The 19,402-nt window shown below is 50.5% G+C and overlaps 2 protein-coding genes across 5 annotated transcripts in view; both read left to right on the plus strand.

The window, feature by feature from the left end:
• LOC143820922 (KAT8 regulatory NSL complex subunit 1-like) overlaps positions 1–1,596 on the plus strand; it is a 30,445-nt gene extending 28,849 nt beyond the window's left edge. For all 3 annotated transcript variants that reach the window (XM_077304338.1, XM_077304336.1, XM_077304337.1), the window contains one exon: positions 510–1,596. In XM_077304338.1, coding sequence (XP_077160453.1) covers positions 510–773 — 264 coding nt within the window. In that variant the 3' untranslated portion in view covers positions 774–1,596. The remainder of the gene's footprint in view (positions 1–509) is intronic.
• Positions 1,597–4,196: 2,600 nt separating this feature from the next.
• Positions 4,197–19,402, plus strand: part of SMARCC1 (SWI/SNF related BAF chromatin remodeling complex subunit C1) — a 67,837-nt gene continuing 52,631 nt past the window's right edge. Inside the window, exons 1-8 of one of the 2 annotated variants that reach the window (XM_077304326.1) lie at positions 4,197–4,684; positions 8,501–8,620; positions 12,194–12,279; positions 13,015–13,096; positions 13,567–13,659; positions 13,881–13,950; positions 16,609–16,678; positions 18,245–18,320. In XM_077304326.1, coding sequence (XP_077160441.1) covers positions 4,373–4,684; positions 8,501–8,620; positions 12,194–12,279; positions 13,015–13,096; positions 13,567–13,659; positions 13,881–13,950; positions 16,609–16,678; positions 18,245–18,320 — 909 coding nt within the window. In that variant the 5' untranslated portion in view covers positions 4,197–4,372. The remainder of the gene's footprint in view (positions 4,685–8,500; positions 8,621–12,193; positions 12,280–13,014; positions 13,097–13,566; positions 13,660–13,880; positions 13,951–16,608; positions 16,679–18,244; positions 18,321–19,402) is intronic. The other variant, XM_077304324.1, reaches the window with a different exon arrangement.

Here is a 19,402-nt window from a genome sequence, read left to right on the forward strand (position 1 = left end):
GCTGCCATAAGTCAGCTGTGACTTGAGGGTCAAAGAACCGCCATGGCCGGTCAGCCAAGGAGTCATTGGGCCTCGTATGGGGACCCCTGCCATAGAGAGCAGCAGGATGTGTGCGCCTGTGTTGTCTTTCTTGTCCAGCATGCTGGCTCCTGTGCGGCGGGGCATGCCTTTCGTTTCTCCTGAAGGGTACAAAATATAGCAGCCCCCACCGGAAACTGTTTATTTACTTCATTTACACTCTGCCTTTCATCCCTGTAGAGCCTCAAAGTGGCTTCCATTGTTCTTCCCCTCCATTTTATCCTCACAACAACCCTGTGAGGTAGGTTAAGCTGAGAACGTGCAGCTGGCCCAAAGCTTCCGTGGCAGAGTGGGGACTCGAACCTGATCTCCAAGATCCTAGTCTAACCATTACACCACGTTGGCTCTCGCACAGCAGCTTTCTGTGCTCCGGGAGATGCCGCAGTATAGAGGTGTTTAAATGAAGCTTTCTGTCCTCTCTGTTGTCTTAGAACATCCAGCCGTGGGAACGCCGTGCTTTCCCCCTTTCTGACCAAGAGTATCGAGAGCTTCAGGAGCCGCCGGGCGAAGCTTTGGGGAAGAAGGCAAGAGTCGGTCAGCAGAGGGACTCTGGAGACGATCCGGATGTGAGGACTAACAGGGTAGCTTTTGACCCGTCTCATCCCGAGGAGTCGCTTCAGTCCATCTGGCAGGAGCATCAGGAAGATTTTGCTAGCCAGCACCGCGCCACACCGAGCCTTATCAACAACAGATGAGTTTGGGGCCCCCACAATGTCTGGTAGATCTGCACCCATCCGCTAGAGAGCCTGCCAGGTGAGCTGACCTAGCCAAGTCATGGCAGCAGAAAGCACCACTGCACACCCAGGGGAAGTCCAGCTGTGAACTTGGAGCTTTTCAGAGCAGTGAGGGCAGACAGACAGCAGAGGTCACGCGTAGAGAGCTGCGTGTGGGGGAAGAGGGGAGCCCCCCCCCCCCCAGGAAGGCTGATACTTGCAGGTTTATTCTGGACAAGAAGAACTCCTGTGCCTGACTGGCAAGAAGGTCTGGTGCTGCTGCTCCAGGTGCAGCAGCTCAAGGAAACCCCCGAGAGGGAGCAACAAAGAGGCTGAGAGACTTCATGGAGAATGGAGGCCAAGCAGGAGGGGAAGGCGAGGAAGCGGCTAGAAGTCCGTTCCTCAGGTGACAAAAGGGTGCCAGTTGGCTGAGCGTCTCATCCTCATGGGCTTTTAAGCCCACTTGGGAATAGGCATTGGCCACTGGTGGGGAAAACGTGCTTATGTGGACCCCGGGGTCCCCCCACCATGCCACTGAAAGCAAGGAGGGGGCAGTTGGGGTGGATGAGCATTCAGGACATGCCTATAAGGGAAGGTGGATGTTTCCCCTCCTAGTTTCTCATGGTTTTTAGTTTTGAAATGTAATTTTAAAATCACCAACTTTCTGACCATGAATCACGTTCTCTGGGCCTTATAGAACGTGTAATTGTTGACGAGATGTGACAAATCATGATGTAAAATCCTGTTCGTTCCATGGATATTTTCATTTATCTTTCCAATATATATAATAAAAACTGGCAGAACAGCTGGCGCCTTCTCCTGGATGGTCATTTGTGTCCTTGCAACACTTCATTGGATTTGTGTTTATTTTCTAGGCTCCTTCTGTCCTGCTTTTCTCACTGGCACTCAAGGCAGGTGACACAGAGCAGGTCAGAACAGTCCCACAGGATGGGACACCCAAACACAGCAATAGAATTTGGGTTGTAGGTCCAACCGGAAGTCTGAAAACAGAACTGAAAGTAGAAGTGTTAACACCTTAAATAACACAAAGTTACACAACAGGAGCTAGCTCACAGCAAACTATACGCAGCACTACAAACTAGGGTTGTGCGCTTGAGCACGCTTAGGCCACTTTGGCGAGCACCAAAGCCCGAGATGGCCAGCCTTGGGCTTCAGTGCTCGCCAAAACACGCCGGAGCGCACAACCCTACTACAAACCACAGTCCCCAGTAATTCATCCAAGTAACTTTGGAAGCCTTTTGTGACAGAGCTATGATTGATTGCATTTATATACCGCCTTCCCTTTTGGCTCAGGGCAGTTGACAACATGAACCGAGTGACAGAATAGAAGTTCTATAACTGCATCATCAGCAATAACTGTAACATCAACTACAAATGAACATTTGATAAATCCTGATAACATTTTGACTGCAATCCCATAGAGTGGGCATATCTGAATGAGGGGGGGGGGATGTGGGGCTCACATATCCTATCACCTGTGTGGAAAAGCCTGCTTGAACCATTCCATTTTGGGTGCATTGTTGAAAGCCAGGAGAGAAGTCTTTCTGGCCTCCCGCAGGCCGTTCCACGAGATGGGGCCCCCATTAGAGAAGCCCCCGCATGGGCAGTAGTTGACTTTGCCACCCTTTTGCAGGGATCGAACCATGTTTGGTCTGACTTCCTCATATGTTCCATATATTACTATGGCTTGTAGAATGAAGATTTTTTTTCAGTTTTTATTATGTGCACCTAATTACAATAAACATTTCTATTTTAAAGATCATTTTTTTCCTGCAGCTCAACCTTTAAGTTCCTCACTTGTCAGGTTGGTTTTTTGTTTCCCTTTTTGGCTTTCTAATTAAATTTAACCATGACAAACAGGGTCGCTGCCGAATTTATGCAGTCCTACTTGTCCTTTTTCCCACCTGGAATTCCAGCCCACGGCACTTACGAGGCTCACTGACTGTCAATTAAAACACCATTTTTGTTCAGTTTTGCCCAGACCACCTACTGCTGCCTTTGCTTTCTGCATTTTGAACTGTGTCGCTGTCAGGAGGAAGATGATTCCTAACATTTTCAACATAGAATATGCAAATTGCCTGTGGCATTTTTGTTATAGGAGAAAAATAAAACAACACCCTCCTGCGAAGGCAGCCAAGGAAGGCTCCCAGGTTACCCTCACTAAAATGGGAGTGCTTGCTGGCTGTGTTCCTGTGTGGGCTGTTTACAATGACCTTTCTTTGGCAAAGGCTGTGGAATAATCACCAAACGGCATACTGGGGATGCTTTGGTGAAGAGCTGTGCAAAAAGCCAGCAAAGGGTCGAGACTTCTCAGGTTACAGACAGCCTGCCTTGCAGAGCGGTTCCCTGAAGAAAGGAAGGTGGTTCCCCTCGAGAGGCCCGGATTAGAGGTGGGAAGGAGGGCTGGTCTGTAAAAGGAAGTTTGAAGCTGTCTTCACAAAGACAGATCCTAGGGGTGGATGTTAAGCAAACAAGCAGCCTTGTGAGGTAGCTGAAGAGAGCGCCTGACCTTGGATAGAGTGGGGATTTCAAGATGGGTAGCAGAATGCTGCCCTGGATCTTCATTTGCTGGTTGGACCCAAAGGATGCTGCCACTGGCTGGGAGCCTGGCTAGTACTCCGTTGCCTTCGTTACCTTCTAACCCAACTCAAGGGTTCTACCTTTAGGACCCTGGGATTATTTTTTTTATTAGATTTCCGTTCTGCCCTTTAGCACCGATTCATGCTCTCCTGGGATCTAGGATTAGAGGGGCTCTGCAGGAGAGGGAGGGGGGATCGCAGGCCGAGTGCCAGAGGACACACAATGACATCTTCCAGAATGGAGCTCCGTGATCTTGCGTAGCTGCAGTTGTGTTGAATATCACTGCTTTTTATTTCTTCTTGGAAACCTGCACATGTGTGCGGTTCCATCCAGCTGCTGCCAATTTTTGGTGACCCCAAAGAGACGCTTCCATGGCAAGTGAGAAGCAGAGGTGGTTGGCCATGGCCTACCTCACAGGTTCGTTGTGAGAAAGGGGAGAAAGTCAATGGGCAGTGGCCTCCGTTCCCAGGAGAGCTGCAGGGACACTTTCACAGGGGGGGTCTCGGGCAGACAGGAGCGGCCAAGCCACGCCTGCATTCCTGCTCCGGCCGGGCGGGGGACCAGGAGGCCCTTTGCGGAGCCAAAGGGAAAGGGGGGCTGCCCAGGGGCAGGAGCCGGAGCGGACGCAAGGCGCATGCGCGCCCGAGAAGGGTCCGCGGTGTGCGCGGGGAGGGGGAGGCGAGGAGGAAACGGACCAAGGCGATTGGCGCAGGCGCAAACGGCCCGGGCTGGACGTGCGGCCCATGCGCAGTAGGCGGCGGGGGCGGGCCCGACGGAGGCGGCGGGCGCCTGGCGCGCAGGCGCCGCACCGCCCCGCCGCCTCCAAGCCAGCGAGAGGAGCCGGCGGGCCGCGCGCGCGGGCGGGGAAGGCGGCGTGAGGCGAGCGCGTCGGCCTGTCTGGAGGGGAGCTCTTCCCTGCGCGTGCGCGCGGCGATTGGCGGCGGTGTGGCAGCCGCCGCGGCCTCCCGCGGGCTCTGCGCATGCGCGGGGCCAGGAGAGTGGGCGGCGTAGGGCCCCGGCGGCGGTGGCGGAGGCGGCGGCGGCGCGGAAGGCCCGGCGGGACCACCATGGCGGCGGCGGCGGCGGCGGGATCGGCGACCGGGGCCGTGGCCGGAGCGGGCGGGGGCGTCGGGGGCCCCGGGTCGGCGGGCTCGGCCTCCTCCTCCTCCGCCAGCCCCTCGTCGGTGTCGCGGCGCAAGGACGGGGGCCCCGCCGCCAAGTTCTGGGAGAGCCCCGAGACCGTCGCGCAGCTCGACGCCGCCCGCGCCTGGCTCGGCAAGCACTGCAAGAAGGTCAGTCAGCCCGCCCGCCCCTCCCCCTCTCCCCTCACGCGCCTCACGGCAGGGGGAGGGGGAGGGGGAGGGGTCGCCGCTTTGTCCCGCGCCCGTGCTGCGCCGCCGGAGGGCGGGGGCCTGGGGGGTGGGGTGGGAGGGGAGGGGAGGGGAGGGGGCAGGGCAGGTCGGGGCCCCCAGTTCCCCCCGAAGCCCGCGAGGCAGCGACTGGCTTGAACCCCTTTGTGTGCTGGGGGGGGGGCTGGGGGTCTTCCTTGGAAAGGTGAGTTGTGCAGCAGCCCTCCAAGGACGGCGCTTGGGTCCCGGGGCCCCTAGAGAGCCCCAGCAGAGCGGTCCTGGCTGGGAGCACAGTTCCCCCCGAGGCCGTGCCCGGCTCCAGACCTTTTCCGCCTTGAAGGTGCCGCTGAACTCAGGCACGTTCTGTCGCCGCAGCCTGAAAGGACTCTGAGGAGGCCCCCTTTGGACTTGCTGCCTCTCTCGGTGGAACCATAGGTGACTTGAAAGGGTGAGAAACTGAGACTTAGTTCCAAATATACGGTCAATAATACATTCGGGTAGCTGGTTTTAATCTTCGTGGTGGGCATTGAGGAAGAAGTGGGCCGCAACTCACACAAGCCACAAATTCTGCTAGTCATTGAGGTGCTCCTGGGTTCTGGCTCTTCTCTCCTGCCACAGACTAACACAGCTTGATCTGGCTTTAATCTGTTCAGGCCAGTATCCTATTTTAAAATGAATGGGATGTGCACAGAGTGGGGTTCCTACCTAAGGATGCTTACAGCCAATGAATCTTAATGGACCAGGTTTTAACATCATGGAGAGAGAGGAGTGTTTTGCTTCTGTGACTTGAACCTTGTTTTTGTAGAACTGCCCAGCTGCCAGCCCTTCCTAGCTACTAGTAGGTGCATTTTGAGGCTAGGTTCCAATGAACTTCTTCAGCTGTTAAGCAAATGCAGCTGGGATGGTCTGGGAGGAGAGCTGGTAAGGGGGAATGGGGAGGACAAACCCTTCTAAAGGTATCTTCAGGTAAAACTCTGCAAAAGCCAAGCAACTTCTTTGCAGTTCACCAGTCCCATCAGCCCAATTTGTGAGTGTAAAAAAGGATCCTGTAGAGCCTAATGCTGGGAGCGATCGAGGGCAAAAGAAGAAGGGGGCGACAGAGAATGAGGTGGCTGGATGGAGTCACTGAAGCAGTAGGTGCAAACTTAGATGGACTCCGGGGAATGGTAGAGGACAGGAAGGCCTGGAGGATCATTGTCCATGGGGTCGTGATGGGTTGGACACGACTTCGCACATAACAACAACAAGAAGGCAGGATCCTGTGGAAGGTAGTGGTCAGAAGTTTGTGGCAGTTGCTAACATCTCCGACCTTAAAATGCTGTATCTAAGCTTCTCTTGTTGAGTTACTTTCTCCGTGGCAGCCCACTTTCAATACATCCTCCTCCCTAAGGTAAGGGAGCAGGTGTGATTTGGCCCCACATAGGCAGCCATCTGGCTGAAGCATTTGATGGCAAACGAGACGTCATAGCTAGTTATGAAGATACACAAATTAGAAGTAACTTGCTGATAAACTTCTGGAAGTGAGAGAATTTTTGAATGTGTTCGCCACAGACTGGTCTGGCCAGAGAAATAGTGGGCAGATAATTAGCTGGCGATGTGAAGAGGGAGCACAAGCCTCTCCTCTGCTCCTGGATTGGCTGGAGGGGACGGAAAGAGTGACGCACTGTTGGGTCAGAGAGCAGGTGAGGGGCTCCTCAGGGGGGAGAGACTTTCCCTCCTCAAAATGTTCTTGCACACCACTCTGAGCCAGCTAACTAACTGGCTGCAGTTGATTAGCGTAAGCCACATTTTGAAAAGCCTTTTCTTTTGCTTTTAGGCAGGATTTTGCCATGTTTTTCTTTCCAAATTAAAGAACTTTGCACTACATTTAGATTATCTTCAGGACTATGCAGATAACTCTGCCTTCTCCATGAAACCTGGAACGTTGGTCCTCAGGTTCTATTGCTGGTTTTCTTTCCTCATCACTTGGTTTCTAATAGCAAAGCCAGTTCCATTTTGCAAGCCAGCTGCGGGAGTTCTGTGGGAGGAGGCAGCAAGCTGGGAGAAATGATTATTGCATAAGGTACTCAGGAGGTTTCATTTCTGGATCCAGATTTGAACTGGCAGGTGAGCCCAGAACAAAGGAAGGGGAGGAGGAGTGGCTGCCCTGCAGGTCTCTTCACGGAGCAGCTGAAAAGATCCTCCCCTTGGATTTCAAGAGAGGGCGGGCGGCTTGTTAATTAGCATTGTTCGCTTAATGTGCTCTGTTACTTTTGGTCCAGAAATAGCAATTACTGTCTCCCTGGTTGAAGAACTAAATCTGAAACATGTTGAATAGCAGGCGTCTCCAAATGCAGTTGCCCTTGGTAACTGCACCTTTCGCTCGGGTGACTGCCCGCCCCAGCTCAAAGTGGGAGACAGCTGGGCATTCATATTTGACCTCATCCTGGGCTTTGGAGGCTCTTGAAAGCAGAGAGCAGGGATGGAAGGGCGGGGCTGGGATGAATGTCAGCAAACGCAGTGACATGTGCTCAGCCATAGCAGGATGAAGCATTGGGGGGGGGAGGGTTAAGCCAAGGGCTTTGTGGGAGGGGTGGGTTTAAAAGGGTGAGCTACTTTGGAGCTACGCACAGATGGGACATTTATCCTCTATTGGGCCCATCGGTACAAGCTCTTAGTGCTCCTTATTAGGAAAGGAGGTCCTGTTGCATCATTATGAAATGCAGTGCGCAGTTCCCTGTGTCTTTTCAGGTTCCTTTGTGGTGCGAATAAAGCCCCACTTCTCAAGATGGTTGTTCTGTTATTTTCCCCTGGGCTGTGTGAACTTGGTTAACAGTTCAGTCCAGAGGCTTTCATCCCAGTCTCGAAAGAGGTGTGCTGAAACTCATTCCGGATCTGACGGAGCTGCTATGAACTGGTGCTGTCGCCAGTCGGGGGCTGAGGAGTGAGCTTCTACTGGCAGGATAGCCTGCCTCTCAGTGAGCATTGTTAGATCTGAATCTGCAGCTGGAAAAAACAGATTTCCTCTTGGTATTTTACTCCCTTTGCTTGCTTTGTTTGGTGGGCCACCTTGGCAGTTGTTTGTTCTCTTCTCCCTGCCCTATACGGTTACCAGAACAGATAAAAACTCTCTGTGGTTACTGGGGAATGCAGCAGCCAGATGGCCGACTAATTTTAGTGATGTTGGTCATCTCATGCCCATCTTAGCGCGGCTGACCAGGTGGCCTTTTTGTTCCATACCCCTACCTCTGAACCTCAAAATGGGGCTTCAGTACCCAAAAAACCAAACTACTTCCATACCGGTCTTTTCTTCAGTCTCAATTTTCTGAGAAGTGCAGGACATACATTTTTAAAATACACTTTTCCGGGACATTGCGTTGTTCTTCTTTGTGCTGAAGGACAAAGTCTTGACCCAGTCCTCCCCGATGGCTACCAGCAGTGCAATAACCTCGTGTTACGTAAGTGGGGTTAGCGTGGTCCTTAATGGTTCCCCCAGTGTGTGCTTTGTTTCCCGGTGGAGCACAGAGGCCTTGTTGCCGTTGGCAACAGGGCCTCCTGTGCTGGGTGAGTGAATAGCAGAACCAGCTTTAAGTGTATGTGGTCAATTCAAAACCAAGCAGAACTGGTGCTTGGGGGTCTCATTACTGGCTGCCCTTGTGGGAGCAAGAATTAAAGAGCCAGGAAGCTGGCTGAGCCTTGCTTGGGAGTGTTGCCGTTGCTTGAAGTCTTGCCAGAGACACGTGACTGATTGATCGGGGAATGGCTTTGTTTGCTTTCCAGTATGTCCAGGCAGATGCTCCTACCAATAAAACGCTGGCTGGGCTGGTGGTGCAGCTGCTGCAGTTCCAGGAAGATGCCTTTGGGAAACACGTTGCCAATCCTGCCTTCACAAAATTCCCTGTGAGTATTGATGTGTTCCTGTGATGATTCCTCAGCTGATGCCGCCGTTGCAACACGCTGTCCGAAAGGGAGGGTGCTGCAGCAGTTCCTTGAAAACTTGCCCCTTCCAGTGTGGACAGCTGCCCTGTGTTCCTTGGCTGTTCCCTGGAGGTCCCCTGTTCAAATATTAGCTAGGGTTGACCCTCGCTCTACCTGATGAGAACAAGCTACCTAGGACTATCCAGGTCGGGGCATATTAACTGGCTTGCTCATTCATAGAAGTTGGCCAGTATCATGCTGAGAAATATGAAGTGAGTGATTTGAAATCTCAGTTAATTAACATCCCTCAGTGCTTTGTAATCTAATTCTCTGAATGTATGGTGTGATTCTTCTTCTTGTTACGGAGCCTCTACAATCTCAACATTAGGGACAAGCTGAAAGGACTAACCTGAGTGATTAGGTAGCTGCCCACAAGGATAACCACTCATAGGGATTCTGGGTTTCTTAGAATCAGAGAACCATAGAATTGGAAGGGGCTATAAAGGCTATCTAGTCCAACCCCCCTGCTAAATGCAGGGTCAGCCTGAATCATTCATGAAAAGTATCCAGCCAGTCAAATGGGCCTTAGGAAGTCTGAGCAACAATAAAGCTAGTGGTAGTGACAGCATTCCAGTTGAACTATTCAAAATCTTAAAGGACGATGCAGTAAAAGTGCTACACTCAATATGCCAGCAAATTTGGAAAACTCAACAATGGCCACAGGATTGGAAAAGGTCAGTTTACATTCCAATCCCAAAGAAGGGCAATGCCAAAGAATGTTCAAACTACCGCACCATTGCACTAATTTCTCATGCTAGCAAAGTTATGCTCAAAATCCTACAAGCTAGGCTCCAGCAATATGTGGACCGAGAACTTCCAGAAGTACAGGCAGGATTTCGAAGAGGCAGAGGAACTAGAGATCAAATTGCCAACATACGCTGGATCATGGAGAAAGCTAGGGAGTACCAGAAGAACGTCTACTTCTGCTTCATTGACTATGCTAAAGCATTTGATTGTGTGGAGCACAACAAATTGTGGCAAGTTCTTAAAGAGATGGGAATACCAGAGCATCTTATTTGTCTCTTGAGAAATTTATATGCAGGTCAAGAAGCAACAGTGAGAACTGAACATGGAATCACTGACTGGTTCAAAATTGAGAAAGGAGTTCGGCAAGGCTGTATACTGTCGCCTTGCCTATTTAACTTGTATGCAGAGCACATCATGAGAAATGCGGGATTAGAGGAGTCACAAATTGGGATCAAGATTGCAGGGAGAAATATCAACAACCTCAGATATGCAGATGATACCACTCTAATGGCAGAAAGTGAAGAGGAACTAAAGAGCCTGTTGATGCGGGTGAAGGAGGAGAGTGCGAAAGTTGGCTTGAAACTCAACATCAAGAAAACAAAGATCATGGCATCCAGCCCTCTCAATTCCTGGCAAATAGAAGGGGAAGAAATGGAGATAGTGACAGATTTTATTTTCCTGGGCTCCAAGATCACTGCAGATGGGGACTGCAGCAAAGAAATTAAAAGACGCTTGCTCCTGGGGAGGAAAGCTATGGCAAATCTAGACAGCATCCTAAAAAGCAGAGACATCACCCTGCCAACAAAAGTGCGTTTAGTCAAGGCTATGGTCTTCCCAGTTGCAATGTATGGCTGCGAAAGTTGGACCATAAGGAAGGCCGAGCGTCAAAGAATTGAGGCTTTTGAACTCTGGTGCTGGAGAAGACTCTTGCGAGTCCCTTGGACTGCAAGGCGAACAAACCGGTCAGTCCTAGAGGAGATCAGCCCTGACTGCTCTTTAGAAGGCCAGATCCTGAAGATGAAACTCAAATATTTTGGCCACCTCATGAGAAGGAAGGACTCCCTGGAGAAGAGCCTAATGCTGGGAGCGATCGAGGGCAAAAGAAGAAGGGGACGACAGAGAATGAGGTGGCTGGATGGAGTCACTGAAGCAGTAGGTGCAAACTTAAATGGACTCCGGGGAATGGTAGAGGACAGGAAGGCCTGGAGGATCATTGTCCATGGGGTCGCGATGGGTCGGACACGACTTCGCACATAACAACAACAACAATCCAGCCAGCCACTGTTTGAAGGTCGCCAGTGAGAGGATCTGAGAGCCACTGCTGAACTACTATGACTGGGAAATCCACCCCCCCTCCATATCTAGCCAGTACTGTTCTATATGCAGTTGAAAGCCATTACTACAAGTCCTATCCTCCGCTGCCAACAGGAACCGCTCCTTCCCTCCTCTGATGACCTTTCAAATACTTATAGACAGCCATCATGTCCCTCTGAACCTCCTTTTCTCCAGACTAACCATTCCCAAATCCCTCGGCCTTTCCTCCTAGGGCTTGTTCCCCAGGCCCCAGCGCATCCTAGTCGCTCTCTTTTGCACCCTCTTTGTGCTGGGTAGCCAGCCTATACAACTTGCTAAAGGTCAGGAGAATCAAGGCAGAATCCAGTTTCATGAGTTCTGAAGTTTCTTGATAAAAACAAACTACATTGGTGTTTAGAAAAACAAGAATGAAAGCCCATCAAATACAATTTGTCTAGAACATCTTTTATTTATTTATTTTATTTTCAAATTTTTAGACCACTAGTCCCAAAACAAAAAAAAGAAAAAAATGGAAATGGGGGTGGGGGGAATTGAGGCATATGCAAGAGGAACACATTCCTTAATCTCCAGAGTGGACCTTTTTGGTCTTTCACATTTGAAGGCCACAAAAAGAGAGATTCTAATTTCCTAAAGGAGGAATCTATGCACATTTCTCTTGCAAGTCCTGAGGGAATTGCAGCTCATTTCAACATGAAGCTCATCTGCATCAGCCACCTTCACTACAGCTCAGTCTGCTCAGGCTGGCAGGGGGTCTCAAATGGAGGTCTTTTGCATCTTGATCTATCGTTGGATCCTGTCAACCGGAGATGCTGCCAGGGATTGAACCTGGGACCTTTTGCATGCTGAGCAGGTATTCTGCTATTGAGCCAGGTCTCCCTTCTCCACTATGCCCCTCTTGTTTGATGTCTGTTCCTTCTGTTTCCTTTGAAATGAGTATGGCACTCTGTGGCAACAGAGAAGGAAATTGCAACCAACTTCCTCCTTCCAAGAATGATAGGAAAAGGAACATCCATATGTTAGACTGTCGTCCTTATCCTCAAATAGAAGAATCATTTCCACTAGTCCAATATTCCTTTTTATAAGAGAAACTGTAAAATAGGGCAAAACCAGGTACAAAGAGCTCACCGAGGAGGGAATTGGGACCACTACAGCTTGTTGTGCAGAATCCTCGTTTTGCCATGGAGGCTGGCGGAGTGACCTGGAGCCGGTCAGGCAAGCTCAGTCTGCGAGGATAAAATGGGGCAACCTGCTTTGGGTGTTCACGGACGGGGGAGGGATGGGGGTATGGATGCAGTGAATAAAAGTTTTGGGAAGTAGAGGAAGATTACTGAATATTGTTGCTGGGCAAAAGGCAGCCTTGGGCGTGGTTGTTCTTTGGTGCTTGCTTCTGACTGGAGGGTCTGGGTGTCATGCCGGGACTTATTTCTCTTCTAGGCAAAGTGCTTCATGGATTTCAAAGCTGGAGGGACACTGTGTCACATTCTTGGTGCTGCTTATAAATATAAAAACGAGCAAGGATGGTGAGCCTTTTCTACCTTCCCGTCCTCCTATTCCAGAGGATTCTGTTTAATGCGGATTGTGGTTGTGGTGCTGGGTGCTGTCCGTGTTTGATTATGGTCTGATATCGTTGCATTAAATTGTCATAATGAATTATTGTAACCTGATCCAAGAACTTCTTGTGTGGAAGGATGTAAAACACTTAAAATTAATAACAAGAAGAGCCCTGCTGGGTCAGGCCAGTAAGGGTCCATCTAGTCCAGCGTGCTGTCTCTCTTAGTGGCCAAGCAGTTCCTCTGGAGGGCCAACAGCAGGGCAGAGAGGCCCAGGCCTTCCCCTGATCTTTCCCTTTTGCCCTCTGAAAGGTAGGGGGAAAACAGGCTGAGAACAGCCCTCGTGGTCCACAAGGGAGCATATTTGGACAGACCAGGGGTAGTCAAACTGCAGCCCTCCAGATGTCCATGGACTACAATTCCCAGAAGCCCCTGCCAGCTGGCAGGGGCTTCTGGGAATTGTAGTCCATGGACATCTGAAGGGCCGCAGTTTGACTATCCCTGGGATAGAGAGTCTTGCACAGCTACAAGAGGATTAGATGCCTGTTGAGAACACAGGGCTGCATACTCATATAGAAGTCTCCAGCGAGGCAGTGGCACACGCATTATGTAGGCTGCCTGCAGTAGCCCTGGAGTTACCCGCATCTAATGCTGTAAATTGTCTGCTGCTCCAAGTGCTAGGTGCATTTTTTCTTCCCTTTGCAGGCGGAGATTTGACTTGCAGAATCCTTCCCGCATGGATCGAAATGTAGAAATGTTTATGAACATTGAAAAAACATTAGTGCAGGCAAGTATTTGACAATTGCCAACCTATATGTGACCGTGGAATGGCTTCCTAAGTTTAAGGCTTGCTCAGAGTATGCCCAGCTTGACCCACGGTGGATGTCTCTGAGAACATCTCTAGATCTGCATATGATTTGTAACTTGCTTAGTTCTCCCATTAAAGAGGAGGAGAATTGGAGGATCCTGTCAGAAGCAGAAGGAGGGCAATGTTAGGGATAAAAGGTTTGTCGTTCAGAATTTGTGCAAGGGACACTTAAGCACTTGTTCACAAAAACCCTGTTTTATAAATTAAAATATTTCCAGTAATAAGTGAGAGATAAGAGGTATAGCTCTGCATACCTAACTGCTGCCGTGACTGCAGCCTTTCTGTTGATTGAGACACTGACCGTTGGGAGCTCCGTGAGTGGAACTGTCTGGTGGTCTCCAGGCTCATCGATTTGATTTTCTTCTTTCTGATTTCCCTCCCCCTCCCAGAATAACTGTCTGAGCAGACCAACCATCTACCTCGTTCCAGATATTGAGCTGAAGCTGGCAAATAAACTAAAGGACATTGTCAAACGACACCAGGTAAAGGGCAGGAAGTGTCCTGTTGTGGACTCGGTGGGGCACAACCAATCAGAGGATGGTGTTTCTGGGGGAGGGGGTCGTGGGATTTAGACATCCTAATAACAGGTAAAAATTAAATAAAAAAGAAATCGGCCTGGAGCCAGGAGGAGTGCTGTGTCTGCCGAAAAGGACTGGGCTCCACTTTGTGTTGCTGATCCCGCCTCTCCTTTGCCTCCCCCCAGGGCACGGTCACCGAGGACAAGTCGAAAGCCACCCACCATATTTATCCCATTCCTACCTCACTGGATGAAGGTAAAGGAGGCCGTGCCTCCACCCCCTCAGTCCCGCGCTGTTCCTCACCAGGGTGTTCGGGAAGGAAGCCGACATCGTGCTCTGCGGAACGGAAGGCATTCCTTGCCCATCCCACAGAGATGACAGACAAGGGATGGTTTTAAACTGATGTGTGCAAAGAGACGCTTTGTTCACTTTTAGATGCAGAAAGTGTTGGGATGGTTTGAGCTCTACTTGTGAAGAAAGCCCTAAAGATAGTTGGCTTAAGGAGTGTGAGGTTCACACTCATTTAAACCGATTTTATTGTACCCCACAGTCTGTGGAGCAAGTTTGCAGTTAGGGTGCTGGCCAAGGATGAAGACCTCAGTCAGGTCTCTTCTTAGCCCTCGGTCTCCCTTGGTGAATTAGGGCCGGTCATTCTCCCTCAGCCAAATGGAGTTGCTGTGCAGAAAAACGGGGTCCTCTGTGTGTTGTTTGGAACTCCTTGGAGGAGGGATCGTCTACTCGATAGCCAATGCTATGGTTCTGTGAGCAAAGGAGACCGGTCCCTGATCCAAGGAGCTTGCAGCCTTCAACTGACAGAGTAGGGGCCATGGTTCTCAAGCTGTGGAGCCTTCCCACTGCGTGTGCTCAGTCAGATGCACCGCCAACATGCTTGTCCCCCAGTGGTGCTGGACAAAGTGCGTGGCTGGGAGAGGAAGTGGGGGGGGGAGATATGTGGGGGAAGGGCAGGCAGTAGAGGATTCGTGGGGGGGGGTGTCAGTGGGCCCCATCCAAAGTGCTGGGCGTTTGTGGTGCCCCTCTTTGACACATTCTGGCTCTGGCCTCGATTTTAAGATTGCCAGAGAAAAAAGAAACCTGAGAGGTCTAGAAGAAGAACAGGTATTATACCCCTCTTTTCACTACATGAAGGAGTCTCAAGGTAGCTTACAGTAGCCTCCCCTTCTTTTCCCCACGACACCCTGTGAGTTAGGTGGGGCTGAGCGAGCTCTGATAGTACTGCTCTGGGCAGCTTTATCAGAACTGACTAACCCAAGGTCACCCAGATGGCTGCATGTGGAGGGGAGCACAGAATCAAACATGGCTTGCCAGATTAAAAGCTGCTGCTCTTAACCACAACACTAGGCTGTCGTCTCTATTTAAAACCAGTCAACAGAACAAAATTAAGCACCTTTAAGACCAACAAAGTTTAATTCGCTCCCCATTCCCATGGAAGCATATACCCAGAATTTCATCATCTGGATCAGAGCTGGGGGTGGAGGTGACTCTGTGCAAGCTCTGGGGTGTAAGTCTTGGCAGGCCTGCATCTCCTCCTCCTCCTTCTCCTCTTGTTTGTTGGCTTCTGCTGCCTCAGCCTGACTCTGCTGGACCCTTCCTTTCTCCTTGGAGGAGTCCTCAGCACTGCTGAGGCCTGGCTGACTCCATGCAGCTAAATATGGTGCCTTCCCTGAAGGTCGTTTCCAAAGAGATAACCTTGTTGGTCTGCAGCAGAAAAGCTAGAGCCAGCTTGGTGTCATGATTAGGAGTGTCGATTCTGTGCTTCCCCACATGCAGCCTTGGGCTCGCCACGGCACTGATAAAGCTGTTCTGACCGAGCAGTGATATCAGGGCTCTCTCAGCCTCACCCACCCCACAGGGTGTCTGTTGTGGGAAGAGGAAAGAGAAGGCGACTGTAAGCCACTTTGAGACTCTGGGTAGAGAAAAGCAGCATATAAGAACCAACTCTTCTTCTTCAGTCATATCAGGGCTCTCTCAGCCTCACCCACCTCACAGGGTGTCTGTTGTAGGGAGAGAAAAGGGAAGGCGATTGTAAGCCACTCTGAGACTCCTTTGGGTAGAGAAAAGCGGCACAGAAGAACCAGCTCTTCTTCTGCTAGATTTGAATCCAGTAGCCCTTGGAGACCAGCAAGATTTGGGGGGGGAATGAGCTCTGAGACATCACAGTGAGAAGGTGGTATATAAGCTGAACGAATGAATAAATATTTTGAGACTCACAGCGAGTAGCTATCACCAGTTCTCGTTTTTTACTCACTAGCTGTCCTGAAAGTGTTATTTGGGGGGAAGGGGGGGTGCAGTTTTTAAAAATGTTTCTACACGTGAGAAGCAGTCTGCACATGGCTCGGTTGCAGTGAGCCACTGTTTGTAGGTTGTGTGAATCCAGTAGCCCTGGAAGGCCAACCATGCTTGTGGCTGGGGAGCAGCTTTATTGAGTCCCTGTACTGACACGTGGATTCCACTAGATGGCGGCATTCATCTTTGCAAACATCGGAGGGTCTTTGTGCTGGCTCTGTTGGGGAGGCAGTTGGGTTCGCTTTCCTTGGCACTGAACTCCTTGTGATCCGTGCCCTCCTGTGTTTGAAACTGAGGCTAATTGCTTTAAAAATATATCTATACATTATGCAGCCTGAACAAAGGAAACACTGATGGCTGCCCTGGCCTGGTAGATTGGTCACCCGTCCGCCTTTTCCTTTAGCAGAAGGAACAAAAGCGCAGCCATAGTAGTGCGCTCCCCACTGCTCAGCCATATGGATGGATGTCATCAGACCAAACCCCACTGCATTAAGGCATTGAGATCTCTGATATGTCCTCTCACTCTGCCTTCTTGTGGCCTTCCGGGCATCAAAAGGGCTGGGGACATTTGCTGGCGTACTTTCATCCCAATTTATTTCTCTGTTGCAGAAGAGTGGCTGCGACCTGTGATGAAAAAAGACAAGCAGGTTCTTGTGCACTGGGGCTGTTACCCAGACAGGTAAGGAGAGTGACTGGGAGGCTGGTGCTGGTTCTTTAAATAGGGTGTCCTTTGGCTTTTCACGCAGAAGGGAGAAGTTCTTTGTCAGTAGCTTTGAGCATAAGATTTCTGGCAGTACAAACGCTTGCCCGGAATTTTCTTTATTGTGAGGCTTGCTCTGCCAGAAGGAAACTTCTCAAGTAAACGCAACACAGTCCAGAAAATAGCTGGGGTGACCTTTCTTAATTGGGCAACAAAGATCCCTGAGCATGGATGAGAGATCGATCAAAGCCACTGGGTCACGCTAGAGTGCTGGAGAGACCCACAGAAAACATGGAGCTCCCCTTGGTCAAAATCCATTGGGAGGCTGAGACCTACTTTAAGCAGGAGGCTTCCTTGTGCACTCTTGGGTTCTGCTTCTTCAGATCCACCAGCGGGTTGCCTTGAGAAGGGATGCTTTCCCATTGAGTTGGGGGCTTCTCTGAAGTGGCGGTGGGTCTTTTGTCTTGTTCAAGCAATACATTTGAGCATGCCCTGGTAACACCAAGAATAGATTTTCACAGAGCCTTCTATTCGGGGCTGCCCTTGCAGACTTTCTGGAAACTGTAGTTGGTGCAGGATGCTGACTGGAGTGAATCGTTGGAAGAGTTATATCACTCCGTTGTTGAGCCTATCTATACTGGCGTCTGGTTTGTTTCTGGGCTCAGTTCATGGTGCTGGCATTTGGCCTTTAAATCCCTTTCTGACCTGAGGCCAACAAATCTTATGGATCACCTTCTTCCCTGTGAACCTGCCTGTTTGCTCTGGCCCTCTTTGGAGGCCCTGATTCAGCAGCCCCCCCCCCCCCCCCCATTGAAAGCTGGACAAGGGGCGATCTTGGAAGGGGCATGCACATGTTGCCCCTTCTTCTCCAGGGAGAGAGTCCCAAAGATATTTTCTGCCAGCAGGTACATTTGAAATACTGTTTTAAATTATTTGGACCTTTTAATATTTTTAATGTACGGTGCCTTGAGGACCCTGAATGGGAGGCAAGGCAACATGAAGATGTAAACAAACAAAAATCACTTTCTGGTACATTTCAGCGCTGCAGAGAATTTGTTTTGGGTAGTTCTGGATATGTGCAATAAGGACTATACATTTCATAGAATCCTACAGTGGGAAGGGGCCACACAGGCTGTCTAGTCCAACCCCTTGCTCAATGCAGGATCAGCCTTAAGCATCCAGGATAAGGATCTGACCAACAAATTTAGAGTCCCGGGGCACCTTGAAGGCCAACAAAGTTTCATTCAATTCATGAGCTTTTGTGTGCATGCTCTCTTCCTCGGATTCAGTGTCATGTATCTGTCCAGCCGCTGCTTGAAGGCAGCCAGTGTGGGGGAGCTCCCCACCTCCTCAGGCAGCCAGTTCCTCTGGCGTCAGTGTATGACAAAGGGTGTGTGTCCTCCCCCCCCCCCCCCCCCCCCGATCAAATGTTATCAGCTGTTCAGAGTGGGATGCAAAGCCGTTTGATGTTCTATAATGCCAAACGTCTCAGGTGAACGACTCCGAGAGATCCATTTGCATCTTGGCTTTTTATTTTCCTTTCAGCTATGATACTTGGGTTCATGCTGGTGACATAGAGGCAGAAGCTGAAGAGCCTCCAATTCCAGAAAAGCCATGGAAGGTGAGACCAGCGTGTTCCTCTGAGCTCTGAAGTATCAGCCATTTCAGAACCGTCCATCTCTGTGGAACTGACTCTCGAATAATAGGGTGTTGCTTCAGACTTGCAGGGGAGGGGGGGAATGGAAGACTTGTCCTCTCCGTTTTTTTAGAAAAGCCTTTGGGATTATTTTTGTTTTAAAGTATAACATTGGTCAAGACTAAGCACAGTCACAGCCTGGTGAAGCTTCCCTGCAAAGGAAACTTTCCTAGGCCGTGTCTTTCTGGAAAGGGTGTCAGGAAGGGTCTCGTAGCTGAAAACCCTGAGTGCCCTAGGAAAAGGCCGTCCCTGTAGAGCTCAGTAGCTGTGTTTGGAGTCATCCCCTAGAGAAGAAGCAGCTCTACCTCAAGCTCTCGGGCCACTTAGAATACTTTGTGACGAGTGCGGAAGTGCATGGGCAAGCAGAGCGATCCAGCTGGTATGAGCAAGAGGTTATCTCTGCAGACCACCCCCATCCTGGGCACATGGAGGAGTTCTGCCCTGACACAGCTCCTTAGTACATTCCTGCAACCACTCTATTGCTGCTGGGGAGGGTCTAGCGGAGAGGCCTTCTGGGAAATTCAGAGAAAACAGGACGGTATACACGTCCGGCATTATCTACCAGGCCATGCTTATTTCACTCGGTGGAATTACTTGTCAGGAGATTGTCATACCTGTAATTAATACTGCCATGGGCAGGGATTTTTTCTTATTTGAGCTGCGTCTCCAGAGATAGAGACTGACTTTCTCTCGCAGCCATTCTACTGCATTCTGAAGGAGGTCTGATTCAGTATTGCCTTTATATTAAGTACGTTCGGAAGAGCTCTGCTGATGAAACCAGTGATCTATCTAGTCCAGCATCCTCCCTCACATGGGGGCCAACCAATTCCTCAGGAGATCCAACCGCAGAGCTTACAGACCAAGGCCTTCCCCAGATAAGAACATCAGAAGAGCCCTGCTGGACCAGACCAGTGAGGGTCCATCTAGCCCAACATCCTGTCTTGCTCCAGTTCCCACGGAGGGCCAACAACAGAGCAAAGAGGCCGAGGCCTTCCCCTGTGCTCCCT

Source organism: Paroedura picta, chromosome 11 (assembly GCF_049243985.1).
Source record: "Paroedura picta isolate Pp20150507F chromosome 11, Ppicta_v3.0, whole genome shotgun sequence".
Lineage (NCBI taxonomy): Eukaryota > Metazoa > Chordata > Lepidosauria > Squamata > Gekkonidae > Paroedura > Paroedura picta.